At 42.2% G+C, this 21,405-nt stretch overlaps 1 protein-coding gene across 2 annotated transcripts in view; it reads left to right on the forward strand.

Moving 5' to 3' along the window:
- Positions 1-21,405, forward strand: part of KCNH8 (potassium voltage-gated channel subfamily H member 8) — a 1,076,212-nt gene that overhangs the window by 456,392 nt on the left and 598,415 nt on the right. For both annotated transcript variants that reach the window (XM_073630214.1, XM_073630215.1), the window contains exon 2: positions 8,921-9,154. In XM_073630214.1, the coding sequence (XP_073486315.1) occupies positions 8,921-9,154 (234 nt within the window). The remainder of the gene's footprint in view (positions 1-8,920; positions 9,155-21,405) is intronic.

The following is a 21,405-nucleotide window of genomic DNA, read 5'->3' on the forward strand; positions in this document are numbered from 1 at the left end:
CCAGATTTTGCACTCTCCAGTTTTAGTAAATCAACCCCACAAAGTATCCAGTTAATGTCCCAGTTGTACTCTAAGCATATACTGAAATCCTTTACAATGTTATAGGCCAAGTTTGATATCCCTAGACAACAGTTTTATAGATATCCAAAATTGTGTCACACATTACAAACCCAAGCTCTTCTTTCAGTGTTAAAACTGGAGGAGCCATGACTGATTCAGGAGATTAACAGTGCGGATAATAAAAAAGGAATGATTTCACGTATTTATGCCAGTCTCTTATCCTTTTCACAGGATGGTGCCCGATTGTCTTATAGGGGGGAAATGGAAACAGGACATTGGTGAAATTTATGGAACATGATGGGAAGCTGCAATGGCTTTCATACTAACAGCCTCCATATCCTCGTCTCGTACTCTAACTCAACTATTTATCTTTCATTGTGTATATATAGGTCCCCAATGCAATTATACCAATGGAGAAAGTGAGACTCTCCCTTTGTCTCAAATGTTCCAGAGATCAAAGAGACTTAATACACATGCCTTAGAGGTGTCCGAAGTTTAATAGATATTGAACAGGGATAATTAGCACTATTGCATTGATACTTAATATAACTATGTCTCAGGATCCTTTTACATGTCTCCTTGGGGCATTGGATACAGAATTCTATTAGACAGCTACACTTATAGCTGTGCTGAGGCTCTAATACATAGCGTGTAAATGGACAGTGCTTCATTGGATGTCCTCTCATTTGCCTACAAGATAATTGTGGATAGAACATAAGAACTCTATTCTGATACGCAAAAAAGGTGACTTACCACTGCTGAAACTCGTCTTAGTAATTTGTGAATATTTGGCAGAACCGGCTAGATATACCAGGGCTTACTCCTCTGCCAATGGTGCTTAAAAGGGTTACTTTCCCGAAGGGTTATTTCCAGATGTATAGAGGGTTTGAAGCTGGGGATGCAGATAGGGGGCTTTACTTCATGTGTTAGAACTGGGGCTCTACTGTACTAAAAGGGCTATACAGCACTAGAGGAATATGTTTGGACCTGTCAAATTGTTTGGTTTACTGTACAGTAAAATGTAAAAACAATTTTGGTACCAATTTTCCAAGTGCCAGACAATTTAGTACTAATTATGTCATTAACTGTGTGTTAAATAGTGGATGGACAAGTATTTGAATAAAAAAAATACTACTTCAGTGTTTGGACTTTGGACCTTAAATTTCACAACATTTGTTTATTTGTAAATACAGGCCATCGTGACTTTTACAAGCACCTCAGTTCCTTCATCCCTGGCAGACTCTTTTTTTTAGGAATGTGAGAGGAAAGGTTTTTTTATAATATTTATAATCCATATATAATGGCTTCTATATTAGGGGGCAAGGCTTAATTGTTTTCTGTCATTTACCTCTAATGTTATTTTTTATTTTTTTATCTATTGAATAATGTAAAATGTGATATCAGAGCCTCTTCATATATCTATCTCTATAAATTCTTCACTTGGTGAGAGAAATGTACATTCCTTATTCTTGAACTTAGAGATTTTTAAAGTTGTTGTTCAAGTGAAGTACAACTTAGGGAGGCTTCCTTAGGCCTCATACACACAGGACATTTAACCTTTGTGCATGAGATTCCAGCATTATCGTGCAGGCAGAAGGCACAGCCCCAAATGCCAGTGGCTGAGAGGCTGAAAGCTGCCACGGCTGAAAGGGGCTGGGCGATACAATGAGTGGTGCTATTATTTACAAAAGTATGCACCCAGTGACAAATGCACCATCGAGCCTCAGCAGCTTTGTGCCTCTCATAGAGTTTTACAGGATGCTGGTAGTGGAGCTGGATGGCAAGCCCGTGCCTTCTGCCTTAATGAAAATGCAGGAATCTCAAGGGGAGACTGCTATATGGTCTAATATTGTTTATCGTCTAGCAAATGTTTGTTTTTGATACTCACTATAGTGAAGCTGCTTAAAAAGCTCTCTGATAACAGTAATACTAGGTACTATATATGTGTAGCTTTTGGTTATGGTTAAAAAAATATTAGATGTGGTATTGGCTTGAATAAATGTATTTCAATATATATATATATATATATATATATATATATATATATATTTGTATAATCTTTATTTATAGAAGACAAATAACATGTCATGTCCAACAGTTGTATCTGAATAAAGTCTCAAACCCAAATGGGCATGTATCACATATACATCACACGCAATCAAACTAAACAAGAAAATAAAGAAAAGAAAGGAAACACCATGGTGAATATTGTGCGAAATAGCCAAAGGGCTGTCCCGTTAGGGATTTAGGGAAGCCTAATTGGAAATAATCATGGTGAACTATATTTTGTATGCATATAGAAATGAGTACAAAAGAGCCTCTGCGTGATAGCTCAGCCACTGGCGCTAAGCCAGCGGGTGCTATTAATAAGTTCCCAATGAAAACAGGGTCACCTAGCCAGCGCTAGGTACTGGGGGAGGGGGGCCGAAATAGCTTCCAACTAACCTCCCCCAGACCTCCACACGAGACAGGGCTACCTGAGGCTAATGCTAAATACTTGAGGGGATAAACAGTGCCACCCTCGAGGGAGGGGGCCTCCCCTCCAGCGATGGGGAGCTGGGCTGTATGTCCAACTATAGCATGGTGTGTAATACATAAACCACAATCCATGTAACAGCTGATGTATATAATTTCTGAAAGTTATAGCAGAGAGAAGAGGGAAAGAGGAGACGACCGAGACATGCCTGGAGTCTTGTGAGAAGCCTTTTTCATGCCCACACTGAGCATCCCATTCTTGATTGAAATAAGTGACCTGTTGGAACTTGGAGAGTTACCTTGTGGCGAGGAGTGTCCCCTTGCCCCCTAGGTTCCTGGTGGCATGCTGGTTTTAAAGGATGGTTCTGCCAACTCCAACAGAGCTGTGTCTAGGCTGGAGGGCCCATGTCTAGGGTCGGAAAAGTATTCTACCCATGGGGGTCCAGGCACCGACAAAGCGGTCTCAAGAAATATAAATAAAATCTGCAGTGAGTAGGTAAGTACTCACTAGAGATAGAAAATGCCTTTATGTTGGATTAGGAGACCCAAATAAAAGGCGGAACTTCAATAGGTAGAAAAGAGTCTCCCAGAGGTGTGGAAAGGGATATACTGTATGTCTAAGGAGAAGGTAATCATTGAAGACTCTATTAGGAAAATCATATTGTTGTTGCAAGTTTGAGAATGATCTAAATATTTTCCCTTTGTATATTTGACCTATAGTTCTAAAGAGCTAAAGAGATCCAATTACTAACAGATAGAGCTGTGGTAAGATGTTCTTAGGAGTTTAGAGGTAGAGATGACATTTCTGCTCTAGAAAATTTTATATAGGCAGCATTTATAGACTTCCAAGTGGATGTAGCTGTGTAGGGAAACCGGCGATTGAAATCCAATTAGGATTACACTTAACAAGCTTTGAGTAGTGCGACCCATCAATATATGCCATTGTTTATCCTACATTGAACATCACCAGCTTTAAAATTGGTTGAGCATTACAGCTCGATAATAGCATATATAATTTTGAACACTCATTCCTGCTGTCTTTTTGGACATATACACTATATTACCAAAAGTATTGGGACACCTTGCAGCTATAACAGCTTCAACTCTGGGAAGGCTGTCCACAAGGTTTAGGAGTGTGTTTATGGGAATGTTTGACCATTCTTCCAGAAGCGCATTTGTGAGGTCAGGCACTGATGTGGACATGAGGGTCCACTTGCAGTCTCCACTCAAATTCATCCCAAAGGTGTTCTATCGAGTTGAGCTCAGGACTCTGTGCAGGCCAGTCAAGTTCCTCCACCACAAACTCGCTCGTCCATGTCTTTATGAACCAACTCCCAGAAGAGTTGAAGCTGTTATAGCAGCAAAGGGTGGGCCAACTCAATACTGAACCCTACGGACTAAGACTGGAATGCCATTAAAGTTTATGCGCATGTAAAGGCAGGTGTCCCAATACTTTTAATAATATAGTGTGTATATATATATATATATATATATACACACACACACATATGTATACTGTATATATACACTGTATATAAATATATTTAAATATATAAATTAAATATTTTAAATATATATGTGTGTGTGTGTGTGTGTATTAAATCTTGCTCTTTTTATTTCCCCTAAAATAGTAGTTGAGTTCAAGTTTCAGCTTTTTAAGATAGGAAGCTGTCAGATGGATGGGAAGCATTTGAAGGTGGCATAAAATTATAAGCAGGGCTTTCCTTTCACTACCACTGTTCCTCCAGCCCACGCTACCCGAAAGGTCAGCAGGTCATTAGATCATTGGAGAATTTTCTGTAGTAAGGTTTCGTAATTTTGTCAGAGGAGAGCTTGGGGTGGAAATTTGTATCCCTAGCGATTTAAAAGTTGATTGAGGTGCCCAAAAGAAACCAGAAGGTGCAGAAATTGAGTTTCTCAGATGTCCTGATATAGCAATTGCTAACATTTTTGAGATTTAAAAGCATTGACCTTGTAAAGGGAAATTTGTCCTAAATCTGCAATTGATTAACCACTTGAAGGGATGCTATTGGATCAGTTAGGGATAATATAATGTTGTCAGCATATGAGTTAATTTTGTGTTCCACATTCCCAATGGTAGGGTATGTTCTGATAACCTCTGTTAGTGGTTGCAATGATAAGTGCAAACATTATAGTGGGAAGGAGATGGTTTGAGTAATATTTTAATAATGTATTAGATTTTTCAATATCCTGTTAATTGTTTAATTCTGTTATTGTTTTTTTTTTTTTTTTTTTTTTTTTATTATATTTGCAATGTTTTAAAAAAACTTTAGTTGCAACTATGTGACTTTGTTTTCATTTTTTGGTTTGTGGTGACAATACATAGAGTTACACTACAAATGGCATAGTTAACTTCAACAAACTGTCTTTCCACAGAATGACTGTTGTCTGCTGTCCCCACATTTAGATCTGCCACTTTTTCCTGCTGTTGGCTGTAACTGGGAAATATTAAAAATCATGTGTTCTCAGTGCTGAATAGTGTTTTTTACAGAGTCTGGCCGCATTGATTTTGTTGTGCTTTTTGGGCTTTTTTCAACATTTATTATTAACCACTTCAGCCCTGGAAGGATTTACGCCCTTCCTGACCAGAGCACTTTTTGCGATACGGCACTGCATCACTTTAACTAACAATTGCGCAGTCGTGCGATGTTGCACCCAAACAAAATTGACGTCCTTTTTTTCCCACAAATAGAGCTTTCTTTTGGTGGTATTTGATCACCTGTGCGGTTTTTATTTGTTGCACTATAAACAAAAAGGAGCGACAATTTTGAAAAAAAAAGCAATATTTTTTACTATTTGCTATAATAAATATCCCCAAAAAATATATAAAAAACAAATTTCTTTCTCAGTTTAGGCTGATATGTATTCTTCTACGTATTTTTGGTAAAAAAAAAATTGCAATAAGCGTATATTGATTGGTTTGCACAAAAGTTATTGCGTCTACAAAATAGGGGATAGATTTATAACACTTTTATTATTATTTTTTTTATTAGTAATGGCGGCAATCTGCAATTTTTAACGTGACTGCGACATTATGGCGGACACATCGGACACCTTTGACACTATTTTGGGACCATTGTCATTTATACAGCGATCAGTGCTATAAAAATGCACTGATTACTGTGTAAATCACACTGGCAGGGAAGGGGTTAAACACTAGGGGGCAATCAAGGGGTTAAGTGTGTCCTAGGAAGGTGCTCTAACTATGGGGGGATGGGCTACCACTGACATGACAGTGATCACTGCTCCCGATGACCGGGAGCAGTAGATCCCTGTCATGTCACTAGGCAGAACAGGGAAGTTACTTGTTTACAAAGGCATCTCCCCATTCTGCCATTCCATGACACGTTCGCGGGACACCAGCAAAAAAAGTCTGCGGGACCCGCTGGCACGGTCACGGAGTACAAGGCACACGCGCGCCCACAATGCCTGCAACGCCCATTTGCCCAGCTGTGCCATTGTGCTGATGTACATCATCGTGTGCTGGTCGGCATGTGGTTAAAATACAGCATAGTGTTTGTACTTTACGTTTCCTCTCTTATTTCTCTCCCAGTGTTACTTTATTGCTCTGCTAAGCACAGTGGCTTAGTGGTACCTTACAGCATTAGGCTCCTTGACTCAAGTCCTGGCAAAGGACACTATCTGTTAGGAATTTGCATGTTCTCCTTGTGCTAGCATGTGTTTCCTTCCACACCCCGCAGATATGCTGATAAGTTAATTGGCTTCTGTCTAAATTAGCCCTAGTTTGTACTGTATGTGTGTATGTTTATGCGTGTGAGGTGAGGATCTTAGATTTTAACCCCCTTGAAGGCAGGAACTGATGTAAATATGCAGTATATAATGTGCTACATAAAGTGACTCCCATTAAAAACATGTTGCCCTTAGTGCCTTCATCAAGCCTTATGTAAACGCAGCTCTATATTAATTAGGGAATAATTACATGCATATATGAATGTGGCTTGGTATCAGGCTCTTTTTTGCAATCTTGAGTGCAATCAGCACTCAGAATGGAAACATGAGCAAGCTGATAAAAGGAAAGGGCAGACTGACAGAAAGATGAGCTCATCAATCTGCTGTTTATCCTTTCACTGTTCAGTCTCAGAGTGGGGGTGAGGAAACCTGTGTTATCTAACATAGCAAAGAAAAATAGGGTCTCTTATCCTGCCAGAAAGGACTGTGCTCTCTAACAGAGCTGTGTAAATGTGGGTAATGAATAGACAGAAATACAAATGCATTGACAAGTAAAATAGCTCCCTTGTAAAATACATCTGAGTATTAACTGTTTGCCTGGTGTTCAGCTTTAACCACATAATCACTTTTTAGCCGCTTCAGCCCTGGAAAAGAATTTACCCCCTTCCTGACCAGAGCACTTTTTGCGATTCAGCACTGCGTCGCTTTAACTGACAATTGCGCGGTCATGCGACGTGGCTCCCAAAAAAAAATTGACATCCTTTTTTTCCCCACAAATAGAGCTTTCTTTTGGTGGTATTTGATCACCTCTGCAGTTTTTATTTTTTGCACTTTAAACAAAAAAATAGCGCCAATTTTGAAAAAAATGCATTATTTTTTACTTTTTGCTATAACAAATATCCCCAAAAAATATTTAAAAAAAACATTTTTTTTCCTCAGTTTAGGCCGATACGTATTCTTTTACATATTTTTGGTAAAAAAAAAATCTTAATAAGCGTTTATTGATTGGTTTGTGCAAAAGTTATAGCGTTTAAAAAATAGGGGATAGTTTTATGGCATTTTTATTATTAATTTTTTTTACTAGTAATGGCGGCAATCAGCGATTTTTATTGTGACTGTGACATTATGGCGGACACATCAGACATTTTTGACACATTTTTGGGACCATTGTAATTTATACAGCAATCAGTGCTATACAAATGCACTAATTCCTGTGTAAATGACACTGGCAGTGAAGGGGTTAACCACTAGGGGGCTAGGGAGGGGTTAAGCATGTCCTGGGGCGTGTTACTAACTGTGGGGGGGCGTGGCTACGTGTGACACATCACTGATCTCTGCTCCCGATCACAGGGAGCAGAGATCAGTGACACTATCACTAGGCAGAATGGGGAGATGCTTGCTTACATTAGCATCACCCCGTTCGTCCTCTCCGTGAGGCGATCGCCTCAGGGTACGCCCATTTGCCCAGCCGTGCCATTCTGCCGACGTACATCGGCAAGTGGTTAAAAGATATGTTCACCTTTTATGAAAAAAAGGTAAAAAAAATAGGTACAAAAATGTGCACTTATTTACACTGGAGCCTGTAAAGCATTGCACCCGCAATCAGCAGATCGCAGGTACAATGCCAGGATCCTGCAGACTTTCAGTACACTGTATGCCCGTACCTCCAATACAGGCTGGCAGTTACTGCAGGAAGAATCAATTAACTATGAAGATGCTCACTAGCACCCTAGCAGTTCATTGAGAACTACAAGTTGTAACCGACAGTACTTGTAGCTCATTCATTCACAGATCTCTGTGAATTAAAGATGTGGCCATGTGAGTGGAGACCAGCATGGTAGCACTGTTTTTAAATTGAGACAGCAGGTGCATGGGAAGATCCCCTGCTAGCTGTCAAAGGGAGGGGGAGATCAGGGGGAGAGGAGGCAGGAGCTGGAACATGTTACATGTTCCACCCTAAATAAAGGTAGAACATGTAACATGGTCCATAGGTGAACTTAGCTTTAAATAGCTAACATTTCTTTTGGGTACCTTTGGCCTTTTTATAGATAAATGTTTAACATTTTTTTACATTGTACATATAAAACAAAAGCTATAATAAGTGATACAACTCCATTAGAAGGGGACACAACATTGCTTACAAGTCTTTGAGATCTAATGCTAAAGTGACCAATTTCTTCTACATAAAGTCCTGAGTTTAAGTAAAGAAGGAGGAGGTATGGATTTTCTTGAAGTACTCTTATCATGTTGGTACTTCTAGGATAGTTGTCTAGCCCCAAGAGTTAAGAATTAAAAAGAATTGGTTCTGTGAAATGATAGACAAAAGCGTTTAACACATGTTTTGACATTATATGACAAATAGCCTAAAATCCTTAGGGTTACCTAAAGCTGGTATGCAGTTCTGAGGCTATCCTTTTAATTAAATACAGCAGATTGCAAGATACTGTTTTCACACTTCAGCCTGTGTTCTTACTGTGTCTCTAGAGAATATTATTCTAAATCAGTAATTGTATTAATGTCTTTGCTTAAGAGATAGCATATTGATGCATGCATAAACATTTCTAGATAGTGGAATTGTGTTTCCACCATAACAAATGTGACATACAAAATATGTTTTTTGATACATATTATATATATATATTTTTTTTTTTCTCATTTTGCATTTGTTTTACAGACAGTAACTTCATTCTTGCAAATGCTCAGGTGGCTAAGGGATTCCCTATAGTTTACTGTTCAGATGGCTTCTGTGAACTTGCTGGGTTTGCACGAACGGAAGTCATGCAGAAGAGTTGCAGCTGTAAATTTTTATATGGTGCTGAAACAAATGAACAGACAACACTTGAAATTGAAATGTCACTAGAGGAAAAGAGTGAATTCAAGGGAGAAATCATGTTTTACAAGAAGAATGGTAAGTGTTTTTTTTCTCTTTAAGGTTCTCCTGTATTGTTTTTATTGTTAAGTGCCTTGGAGGTTTGAGAAATGCCATTTCAGCAGAGGCAGAAGAGAAGCTCTTCTGCCTCTACGCTTTCTGTTGTTATTCCCAGTCATAATTTAGCTTTAAAAACCAAATGAGTAGAAAGGTCAGTGTTGATATTTGCAGCCTAATGAATAGGCTAGTGGTAAACATTTATTTACCTGTAAATGTAACCTTTAATATTTATTAGGTCACACTTAAGGAAATTGTATGTTACATTAAGATAAGAGCAGAAACCTGAAAAGTAAATGTGTGTATAGCATTACATCAAGAATGTTTTATTGCAAGAACCGTTCATTCCTCTGCTACTGATGACAATGATGTAATTTAGGGGTTAACAGTTAATATATGTAAATCTTCAGCTATACTTATATTATGCAGTCTTTCTGTTAGTCCGGAATAAAGTAATACCATTTAATAGTAATCACTTTAAAGTCAAAGTGCCAAGTATATCTTAATCGTATTCTTTATTCTACCATACTAAATTTGACAGAAAGTATCAAAGAAATTAAAGGCGAGCCTCACAGCTTATGGCTAAATGTGTAGTTGAAATAGATACAGTATATATTTACTGCTTCACCTGCCAAAGGATTTGCACCTCTGTTTAACAGTGGCATACCTACAGCTGACTCCCAGTATGAATCAATTTTTTAATACCCATCCAAACAATAATGAACAGTGGAGAAATGCAGTTAGTGAACATTATAGCATCCCCTTGCATTGGTGGTAAAAAAGAAATCCTTTAATGGTCGGTCAAGAAATGCCCTTTACATTGGTAATCAAAGAGAGAAGGACCCACTTGTATTGATAGGGAAATGCCCTTTACACTTGAAGTCAGTGAGATGAATGCTCCATTACAGATATCTAAAAAGATTGTTAGTGTTACTTGTTAATTACCTAGAAGAAGAGATGATATGCACTTCCTAAATCATGCTGCCAACTTTTTGGAGTGATGTTGTCACTGGAACTTTGCAGACACAGTCAGGTGTTAGATCAATCCACCTGAGCATCTTGCGTGCAAACAATATACAATGTTTACTTTATCATATATTGCGGGACACAGAGCAGCCTTATTATTGCTTATTATTGCTTACTCATAGGGTTGCACACCACCAACAGGTGATTGGACACTGACAAAAGAAAAGAAGTCCTCCCCTATATAACCCCTTCAGAAGGTCATCAATTGTTTTGCCAGTGCTTGAAGGTGATGGTTACTGCTGTGCAATTCTCTTCACAATGGCAACAGATTCTCAAATGATTCTTTTAAGAAAAGGAGAATGTTTTTTCTGAATCCATTCCTACAGTTATTATTGCCCAGCTGAAAAGTGCCCAGATGCCACTCCAGATGAGCAGATGTGACACAGGGTTTGCTTTTAATGCCTCAAGTTGGCACTGGACCCTACGTGTATGGAACCCTGTGCAGTGATTCTGACAATGTGTTTTTTCAGTAGGGTGCTATACAGCTTCAGGGCAGTGGAATCCAGTCAGGGATTGAGTCTCTAAGAGCCCTCTAAGACACAGCCAACAATGGCTGTGTCCTGTGATATACTCCAAGAAAAAGATTTCACGGGTAAGTCAAAAATCCAAATGGAAATGGCCTGAAAAACTCTGGACAGCCACACTCCGAAGAAAGATTCTTATGCCTTTTATTGTAGACAAGGATCACATAGTACAAAGTACAAACCATAGCAGAGCGATACAGGAAAACAGCTGATGCATCTCACACTATACTAAGTGATTACTCATAATGAGTAAGCACTTAGTATAGTGTGAAACGCGTCAACTGTTTTACTGTATCGCTCTGCTGTGGTTTGTACTTTGTACTATGTGATCCTTGTCTACAATAAAAGGCATAAGAAACTTTCTTCGGAGTGCGGCTGTCCAGAGTTTTTCCACCCATTTCCATTTCTACACGCATTAGCCAGCACCTGGGGCTCTTTTTCTCTGAAGGAGAAGGATTTGTCTCGGTGGATCTACCTGAAGTGGTGGTGTTCTCTTCTCTCATTTGGATTTCTGGACTAAGTCAAAAATCCAGTTATTCCCTACACCTTGGGTGGATTGCTTCTACTTTCTTGCCTTTTATACACCACCACTGTTCAGAACGTCCTGTTATTTACTCCCATCTATTACTCTGCATTGATAGATAGGTAGGATCGCTATGTCATGGTTAAGCTCTGCAGCTTCTTTTGTCATATCTCTATCTACAGTCACCTCACTGCATAAGGAGTTAATAGCACCACCTTTGTCCAATGAGCAGTGTGGTTACCAAGAAAGTACTACACCTATCTCACAAAGAAGTAAAGTGATTATTCTAGCTATGCAATGTGGGGGAGAAGGTTAAAGCCGATGAGTAGCTGACCAGATTTAACAAACTTTAGTCAGATAGAACATTAAACAGTAAGTATTTGAACCGTGTAATTTTTTCCTGAAGTTACACCTAAACAATTGCTTAAAACCTGATTTTTAAGATAATTTTTTACATGTGTTATATCTGATACTAGTAAAGGCATATAGTCTTGGATCACCAAGACAAGAACCATAGCATCAGTTACAAACTATAATAATGCAGTATAACATTGCATTTTAGCCGTATACATAATATATGGATGCAAATGCAGACATATCTATGCAAATACAAAAATATATACAAATTGGGGCTATAGTAAAATATGTAAGTATAAAGATAGCAGATATTGAAAACAATTGGTAAATATCCCATATGTTCTATGGGTGTTACAGGCATGGGAAATAAGATAAATACCTTAAAGGCTGAGCTAGCAAGCTAAAGAGGCTGACTTTGATGCCTCTTTAGCTTGCTAGCTCAAACTCTAAGAGCCCTTGCACACTGGGGCGGTTTGCAGGCGCTATTGCGCTAATAATAGCGCCTGCAAACCGCCCCGAAAGTGCCGCTGCTGTCATCCCAGTGTGAAAGCCCCGAGGGCTTGCACACTGGGGCGATGCGCTGGCAGGACGGTAAAAAAAAGTCCTGCCAGCAGCATCTTCAGAGCGGTGAAGGAGCGGTGTGTATACCGCTCCTTTACCGCTCCTGCCCATTGAAATCAATGGGACGGCGCGGCTATACCGCCGGCAATGCGCCTCTGCAGAGGCGCTTTGCGGTGGTATTTAACCCTTTCTCGGCCGCTAGCGGGGGGTAAGACCGCCCTGCTAGCGGCCGCATACCGACGGTAAAACGCCGCTAATAATAGCGGCGTTTTACCGCCGACGCCGCCCCCCGCCCCAGTGTGCAAGGGCTCTAAGGTAGTTATCCTATTTCCCATGCCTGTAACACCCATAGAACATATGGGATATTTACCAATTGTCTTCAATATGTGCTATCCTTATACTTACATATTTTATTATTCCTTTCAGTATATAGCTCTCCTGTTCTCCTACTTTACTCTCTTGAAAAAGCGGAGAATCCACAAAACATATTGAGAGGTTGATCTGTAATGTTCATATGGTGACTGGAGATATCTATCATCCTTAGTGAGACCCCAATAGAGATGGTATGACCTCTCAGAATGAAATCAATATGCAACACCCAGTGTTTTTAAATCTATGTTGATTGTATGTAATAAACTTTATTGATTTTAAACAATATCGTTGTAATGTCTTGTGACGTTACCAGGAAAATCCTGCTTGCCCACCCCTTTTCTTCTAGATTTCAATAGTTATTTTGGGATGTTGGTACCTATATCTTTTCATGTATAGATATACCTGAGCAGTTAGTATATAATATTTATTAAACATGACATGGGTAGCTAGGCACTGTCCTTGATAAGACTTTTAGGGGACCCCCTGAAAAAATATGAAAAAAAAGCATGGAATACCTGGCCAGGAAAGGGAGGGGCATTAAATGTTAAGGGCCCCCCTTCCTGAGCCATACCATGTACTTGTCCTCAACATTGGAAGGGTACCTTTTGGAAGGGTGCTCAAAGCCTCTCATCTGCATGGCACCTTGACCAGCTGTTGATATGCACAAAGGCCTCATCCACATACCTGGTCCAGGGGATGTGGGGTTTGCTGGGAGGACTTTCAGAAATCTGGAAGCGGTCGCCAGGTTGGATGCCAATATAAAGTTCAGTATGGATTTTGAGGAAACCTCATGCTTTTTTGTGTGTTTTTTTGCCTGGGGTCCCCTTCACATAAATACCAGACACAGAAAATTACTTACAACCCCAAAACCTTATATATATTTTTTTAAGCAGAGGCCTTAGAGAATAAAATGGGTGGGTTTTTGATATTTTTATGTTACGTGATATTTGCACATGGTTTTTTAAACGCAAATTTTTTGGAAAAAAATACATTTTTTTGCACAAAAACACAATAGAATATCCAATTTTTTGTAACATATAACATATGTTGTCACGCAGAGTAAATAGATACCAAGCATGTCCCATTTTGAAATGCGTCTGCCTGTGAAATAGCGCCAAACTGTAGTACCTAAAAATCCCCATAGGCGACACTTTAAAAGCCTTTACAGGTTATCAGTGTTTAGTTACACAGGAGGTCTGAAGCTAGAATTATTGCTCTCACTCTGATGTTTGTGGCAATACCTCACGAGTGTGGTGTGATCACCATTTACATATGCGTGAGGGGCAGGTGTGCACATTCCCATTTGTGTGCGAGGATGGGCAGATGGGGGCACTCTACATTTTTTTTAGATTTTAATATTTATTTTATTTAAATAAACAACAGGTCCTCTTTGTGGAGAGAACCCAGATAATAGACTCTAGATCTCTCCTCTGGCCTCCAATGCAGCCAATCAGACACAGATCGGTCAGATCAACCACTCCACTGGCCAGTAACTGGCCAGTAAACACAAAGCAGAAGATGGAAGTAAAAAAATCCTTGTCACTTCAGGTTTCTGATGTCACATAGTGGGAGGAACAACATTGGTTCCTCTCACTGTGTGCCCGCAGCCGGATGCTCCAGACTGAATCCTTACCGGGCTCCCCAATCGCTCAGGGGGCCTGGTAAAGGCAGCGAGGGACCCCCTACCACCTCTTGTAAAACTAAGTGGCTCTTTAGTCCCTTGGATTACTTTTACTGGCTTCAGAATTGCTGGCTGAATAGACTGATATTTCAGTCATTGCTGCAGCTGCAGCATTGACTTAGATATTACCCTTCCTATCCAGCAACATACTGATATGTCACTGGACGGAAATGGTTAAAGATAAAGGTCTAGTAGGAATTTTAAGGGGTGCTCTATGCTGTTTTTTGTCTTTTTCTTAAAGTCTTTTTGCAAACAACTGGTATACTAAAGGCAAATAGGCTGTTAATTTTGCGGGGGTATGTTTCCTTAGTTTAGTGAATGCAGTGAGATACAATCTGCAAATAAAACCCAATCATGTGCAAGGCAAGTAAAAAAAACTGTATTTATGCTTGCTTATGTTTGGATGATGGAATTCAATATTCAATTTCACATCATTGACTAAGTAAAACTTCCCTTGTAAAGTGAAAATCCCCTTGAAAAATGAACAACCTTATGACAACGTGAACCCCAATTTGTACTGTGCCTTGGCTATATAAGATAAATGTATAATCCCATCAAAAGCTATACCAGACCCTTATCCAGGCATTAAGCCTGACTGGTTAGGAAAGAGAGGGGCAGTGAGTGTACAACTCCCCTGAACCATACCACGCCACATGCTCTCAACACCGAGAAGGAACCTTTCAGGTAGGATGCAAAGTCCCGCCTCCTTGTGAGACACATTGTCCTCATGTTGATGTAGACAAGGGCCTCATTACTACATGCCTGACCCAGTAAATGTGAGGGTTTGAAGGGGGGATTAATGGGAATCTGGAACTCCCTTCAGTATGGGGCCTCCAGATATCTGACCCTCCCCACACATTAATGACTATGGGGAATATAGTAAATCTTGTTATTCATTAGCACAAACTATTTAATTAGTAAACAAACATAAAGACATTGTAGTAAAAGTCCTTTGAAAATTGTTCCCCAATGTAAATCCAACATCACTCACCTTGTCCAGAGATGGAGATGCTTTGTCAATCACTATGACTAATGCACCATCGACCCTCTGTAATAAATACAATGGCCTGTGCCACACTGATCGTCTCCTACCAGACTCCAGTAACAAATAGCAGCTCCCCAGCTCCCTGTTTGCTGTCAGAAATGTATTTAGTCAATGACATCACCGGAGATGTTTGCTAAGACCCCTTTCACACTGAGACATTTTTTAGGTGCTTTTGGGCTAAAAGTAGCACCTGTAAAGCGCCTGAAAAACGGCTCCCCTGCAGTCCGGCTTTCACACTAAGGTGATGCGCTGGCAGGATGTTAAAAAAAAACTCCTGTGAGCAACATCTTTGGAGCAGTGAAGGAGTGGTGTATACACCACTCCTTCACTGCTCCTGCCCAAATTTGAATGGGCACTGCTGCTGAACCGCCGCCAAAGCACTGGAAAAGGGCCACTGCAGCGACGATTTGTGGGTCATTTTAACCCTTTTACGGCTGCTAGTAGGGGTTAAAAGCTCGGGGCTAAAACCCCCCGCAAAAACTACGGTAAAGTGCCGCTCACAAAATTTTTCTTTACCGCCGATGGCGCCGACGGCCCAGTGTGAAAGGGGCCTTACAATTTGAAACAAACTGATGGGTAGGCAGAATTTGTCATTTAATGCAATAGTAATACTGCCATTAAAAGAACTGACTTAGAGCTGCAGGAACCAAAGGCTCAGAAGGTGGGGGGCATGATGTCGAACTAACTTTAGATTGTCCTTTCAGGAGAACTATGAATAGCTTCAAGATTCAAGTCAAACTTATGTTCATACCAAAGGCTTATCCCTATTTATAACTATGATCTGGGGGAGAAAGCGCTATTTAATTTAGCATCCTACTATAAGCACTGGAATGTTTGTATATGGTGCATGGTTTCAACTAAAGTACATACAAATCAACATCAACAAATCAACATGACAAGAAACCAGCACTCTCCCTTTGGCTCAGTTCACACTTGTGCAATTCCGGAAACCCTGCAAATCCATTTTGGGTATTCTGCATCGCACCTGAATCGCTGGCGGTTCACACTGCCCTCTGCGAACCGCTGTGGGTGCCAATACAAAGTTAATGACATCCCCAGATCGGTTTGCAGATCGCAGTGCAAATTATGAAATGGTGCAAGAATCACAATACAATCATTAGTTTTGTTTGAGGTGGGTCTCAGCACTCTACCCTCCCCTCTTCCTTTGCACCTGCTCTGTATTTACATTCAAAATTAGAAGGCAGGCTGGCTGCCAGATGGTGGTGCACTGCAGCTCATTCAGATAAATGGATTGCCTTTACTAGGGATGAGCTTCGACCGTTTGCATGTTCGACCGTTCGTCGAATTGCGAACGTTATGGGACGTTCGCGCCAAATTCAAGTGGCGCGTCATGGCCCATAATTCACTGCGGCATCGCAGTGCATTGCTGGCTGATGACTGGCCAAGCATGCAATATGACCCGCATGCCTGGCCAATCACAGCGCCGTCTGTACAGAGAGCTGTAATTGGCAAAAGCCAGGGTGGCTTTGGCCAATTATAGCTCAGTGGGTTTAGTACATGCCCCACACTGCCTGTGTCGCAGCCTTGTGTAGTGTGTTGTGGTGGCAGCTGAGAGATAGACAGAGAGACAATGTCATTTGATTTAAGTTAGATAGAGTAGGCAGGCAAGTCAGTTAGCTGCACTTACAGTGTATTGTGTATATATATGCATCCTAGGTGTTGTATGTATATATATATATATATATATATATATATATATACACACACACTGAATTCAGTTTAGCTAGATCCGTTCCTGTTATTCTCTTCCTACTGACAGGCAGGCAGGTGTTTTTAGAGTATTTACAGCTGCACAGTGTGCACCTAAAGCTACCTGAAGACAATTGCTGTTGTTCTGATCCTATTAATACCACAGGCAGGCAGCTGCAGTATTTACAGTTAGTGTAGTGCGTCCTCTGCACAGTGTGCACCTAAAGCTGCCTGGAGAAAATTGCTGGTGTTCTTCTGATCCTATTAGTACCACAGGCAGCTGCATTATTTACAGTTAGTGTAGTGTGTCCTCTGCACAGTGTGCACCAAAAGCTACCTGAAGAAAATTGGTGGTGTTCTTCTGATCCTATTAGTACCACAGGCAGGCAGCTGCAGTATTTACAGTTAGTGTAGTGCGTCCTCTGCCCAGTGTGCACCTAAAGCTACCTGAAGACAATTGCTGTTGTTCCGATCCTATTAGTACCACAGGCAGGCAGCTGCAGTATTTACAGTTAGTGTAGTGCGTCCTCTGCACAGTGTGCACCTAAAGCTACCTGAAGACAATTGCTGTTGTTCTGATCCTATTAGTACCACAGGCAAGCAGCTGCAGTACTTACACTTAGTGTAGTGCGTCCTCTGCACAGTGTGCACCTAAAGCTACCTGAAGACGATTGCTGTTCTTCTGACCCTATTAATACCACAGGCAGGCAGCTGCAGTATTTACAGTTAGTGTAGTGCTTCCTCTGCACAGTGTGCACCTAAAGCTACCTGAAGACAATTGCTGTTGTTCTGATCCTATTAATACCACAGGCAGGCAGCTGCAGTATTTACAGTTAGTGTAGTGCGTCCTCTGCACAGTGTGCACCTAAAGCTACCTGAAGACAATTGCTGTTGTTCTGATCCTATTAGTACCACAGGCAAGCAGCTGCAGTATTTACAGTTAGTGTAGTGTGTCCTCTGCACAGTGTGCACCCAAAGCTACCTGAAGAAAATTGGTGGTGTTATTCTGATCCTATTAATACCACAGGCAGGCAGCTGCAGTATTTACAGTTAGTGTACTACGTCCTCTGCACAGTATGCACCTAAAGCTACCTGAAGAAAATTGGTGGTGTTCTTCTGATCCTATTAGTACCACAGGCAGGCAGCTACAGTATTTACAGTTAGTGTACTGTGTCCTCTGCACAGTGTGCACCTAAAGCTACCTGAAGAAAATTAGTGGTGTTCTTCTGATCCTATTAGTACCACAGGCAGGCAGCTGTAATATTTACAGTTAGTGTACTGTGTCCTCTACACAGTGTGCACCTAAAGCTACCTGAAGACAATTGCTGTTGTTCTGATCCTATTAGTACCGCAGGCAGGCAGCTGCAGTATTTACAGTTAGTGTAGTGTATCCTATGCACAGTGTGCACCTAAAGCTACCTGAAGACAATTGCTGTTGTTCTGATCCTATTAATACCACAAGCAGGCAGCTGCAGTATTTACAGTTAGTGTAGTGTATCCTATGCACAGTGTGCACCTAAAGCTGCCCAAAGACAATTGCTGTTGTTCTGATCCTATTATTACCACAGGCAGGCAGCTACAGTATTTACAGTTAGTGTACTGTGTCCTCTGCACAGTGTGCACCTAAAGCTACCTGAAGAAAATTGGTGGTATTCTTCTGATCCTATTAGTACCACAGGCAGGCAGCTACAGTATTTACAGTTAGTATACTGTGTCCTCTGCACAGTGTGCACCTAAAGCTACCTGAAGAAAATTGCTGGTGTTCTCATACTAATAATACTACAGGCAGGCAGTTGATTCTGCTAGCTGCAGTATCAGTATATATATATATACATCCCAGCTTTGTGCAGCTACATCTCACTGCAGGCCATTAGTATGTCTGGAAGGCCAACAAGGAGCGGCAGACAGTCACAAGCCAATAAAAGAGGGCAAGCAGGCTCTGTGTCTAGAGGCAACAGTGCTGGTCGTGGTGCATCCTCATCAGCACGTGGCCATGGGACATGCTTGTCCTTTTTTTCGGCAGCTGGCCGTGTTGAGCCGCAACATGCGGAAGACTTGGTAGAGTGGATGACCAAGCCATCCTCATCCTCCTCATCCACTCTCACCCAGGCTCACGGTACTTTGTTTTGGCAAAGCACCTCATCCCTTCGGCTCAATGGCATCAGTCACTCCTTCCCTAGCCCCACCATGTCCTCCTGAGGAGTCCCCCGAACTGTTTGACCACAGTGTTGGGTACATGCTCCAGGAGGATGCCCGCGTTTTGAAGGCTCCGATGATGGTACCCAGCTAGAGGAAGGCAGTAAAGTGAGCCCAGAGAGAGGGGGTGCTCAAGAAGGACAGCAATCTGGCAGTCATGTTCCCCCAGCTGCAGCATACTGCCAGCTTTGCTCCAGTGATGAGGAGGGAGGGGATGATGAGGTCACTGACTCCACGTTGGTGCCTGATAGGAGAGAGGAGGAGGAGGAACATCTCCAACGAGGCAGGATGCCCTCCAGGGGCCAGCTTGAGGCCAGCACATCGACTGCATCACACCGCAGAGCTCCGCATGTGCAGGACGCTGATGTCTCTGCGCGTTATTCCAAGAGTTCTTTGGTGTGGGCCTTTTTTGAGACGAGTGCATCAGATCCCACCGCTGCTATTTGCAACATATGTCTCAAGCGTATCTCGCATGGCCAAAACATCACCCGTTTGGGCACCGCATGCTTGACCAGACATATGTTGACCTGCCATGCAGTTCATTGGCAAGCGTACCTAAAAGACCCACACCAAAGAACAAAGCGGACCTCTCCTTGCTCCTCATCAGCTGGGATCTCCAACCTCACTATACCTTCAGTCCTCTCTGAAACCTGCACTGAGAGGAATGAAGGTACACCGACGTCAGATTGTACCAGGCAAATTTCCCTGCCCCAGCTGCTGCACCACCGAAAGAAGTTCTCTCCCAGCCATCCACATGCCCGGTGGTTGAATGCTATCTTGGCTAAATTACTAGCACTTCCATTGCTGCCTTTTCAGTTGGTAGACTCTGCCCCCTTCTGCGAGTTTGTGGAATGTGCGGTTCCTCAGTGGCAGCTTCTCAAACGCCACTTTTTCTCACGGAAGGCGATTCCAGCTCTCTACCGGCATGTGGAAGGCAATATCTTGGCTTCACTGGACAGGGCAGTCAGAGGTAAGGTGCATATTATCGCTGACTCATGGTCCAGCAGGCATGGACAGGGACGTTATCTTTCACCGCGCACTTGGTGACTCTTCTGGCAGCTGGGAAGGATGCAGGACAGGGTGCAGTAGTGTTGTAGGTTGTTCCGCCACCATGCCTTCAAAATTCTACTAGTGGTGATTCTGCCACACCTCTCTCCTCCACCCCCTCCTCTTCTTCTTCCTCCATGGCCTCTTCCTGTGCTGATTTGTCCTCGGAACCAGCGGTGCTCCGTAGGCGTTCAAGGGGCTATGCAAGCACGCAGGCAAAAAGATGCCATACGGTGCTTGAGCTGGTATGCTTGGGGGACAGGGGCCACACTGGGGCAGAGATTCTGTCAGCTCTGCAGGGGCAGGTTCTGAGGTGGTTGACGCCACGCCAGTTTAAGCCAGGTATGGTGGTTTGCGACAATGGCACCAACCTCCACTCCGCCCTCCGACAGGGACAACTGACCCATGTGCCCTGTTTGGCTCACATCCTTAACTTGGTGGTGCAGCGGTTCTTGGGCAGGTACCCGGGCTTACAGGATGTCCTGAGGCAGGCCAGGAAAGTCTGTGTGCATTTCCGATGGTCATATAATGCCAGTGCTTGGCTGGCTGATCTCCAAAAGGAATTTAACCTGCCCAAGGACCGCCTAATCTGTGACATGCCCACTAGGTGGAACTCAATGTTGGCCATGCTGCAGCGGCTGCAAACACAGCAGAGGGCCATCAATGAGTATCTATGCGACTATGGCACCAGGGCACGGTCAAGGGGCCTTGGTTTTTTTTCCCCATGCCAGTGGGCTATGATTAGGGATGCATGCACTGTCCTGTCACCATTTGAGGAGGCCACGAGGATGTGAGCAGTGACAGTATATGCATCAGTGACACTGTCTCTCTTATCCACCTGTTGGAGCACACGCTGCGTGGAATAATGGACAGGGCACTTGAGGCAGAACAGAAGGAGGAAGAGGAGGACTTCCTTACCTCTCAAGGCCCCCTTTATCCAGACAGTGTTCCTGCGTGCCCGCATGGAGGTGGAGCCTGGCACTCAGAATCAGCAGCAGTCTTCAAGGGATCATTTACAGTCCGAAGAAACCCATGGACTTGTACGTGGCTGGGAGGAGGTGGCTGCGGATCATGTTGTCCTTAGTGACCCAGAGGACTCTGGACCGAATGCCTCAGCAAATCTACGCTGCATGGCCTCCCTGATTCCGCTAAGCCTGCGGAAGGATCCTCATATTTGTGGTATCGAGGGGA

The sequence above is a fragment of the Aquarana catesbeiana genome, linkage group LG05, assembly GCF_042186555.1.
Source record: "Aquarana catesbeiana isolate 2022-GZ linkage group LG05, ASM4218655v1, whole genome shotgun sequence".
In the NCBI taxonomy this organism is placed as follows: Eukaryota; Metazoa; Chordata; class Amphibia; order Anura; family Ranidae; genus Aquarana; species Aquarana catesbeiana.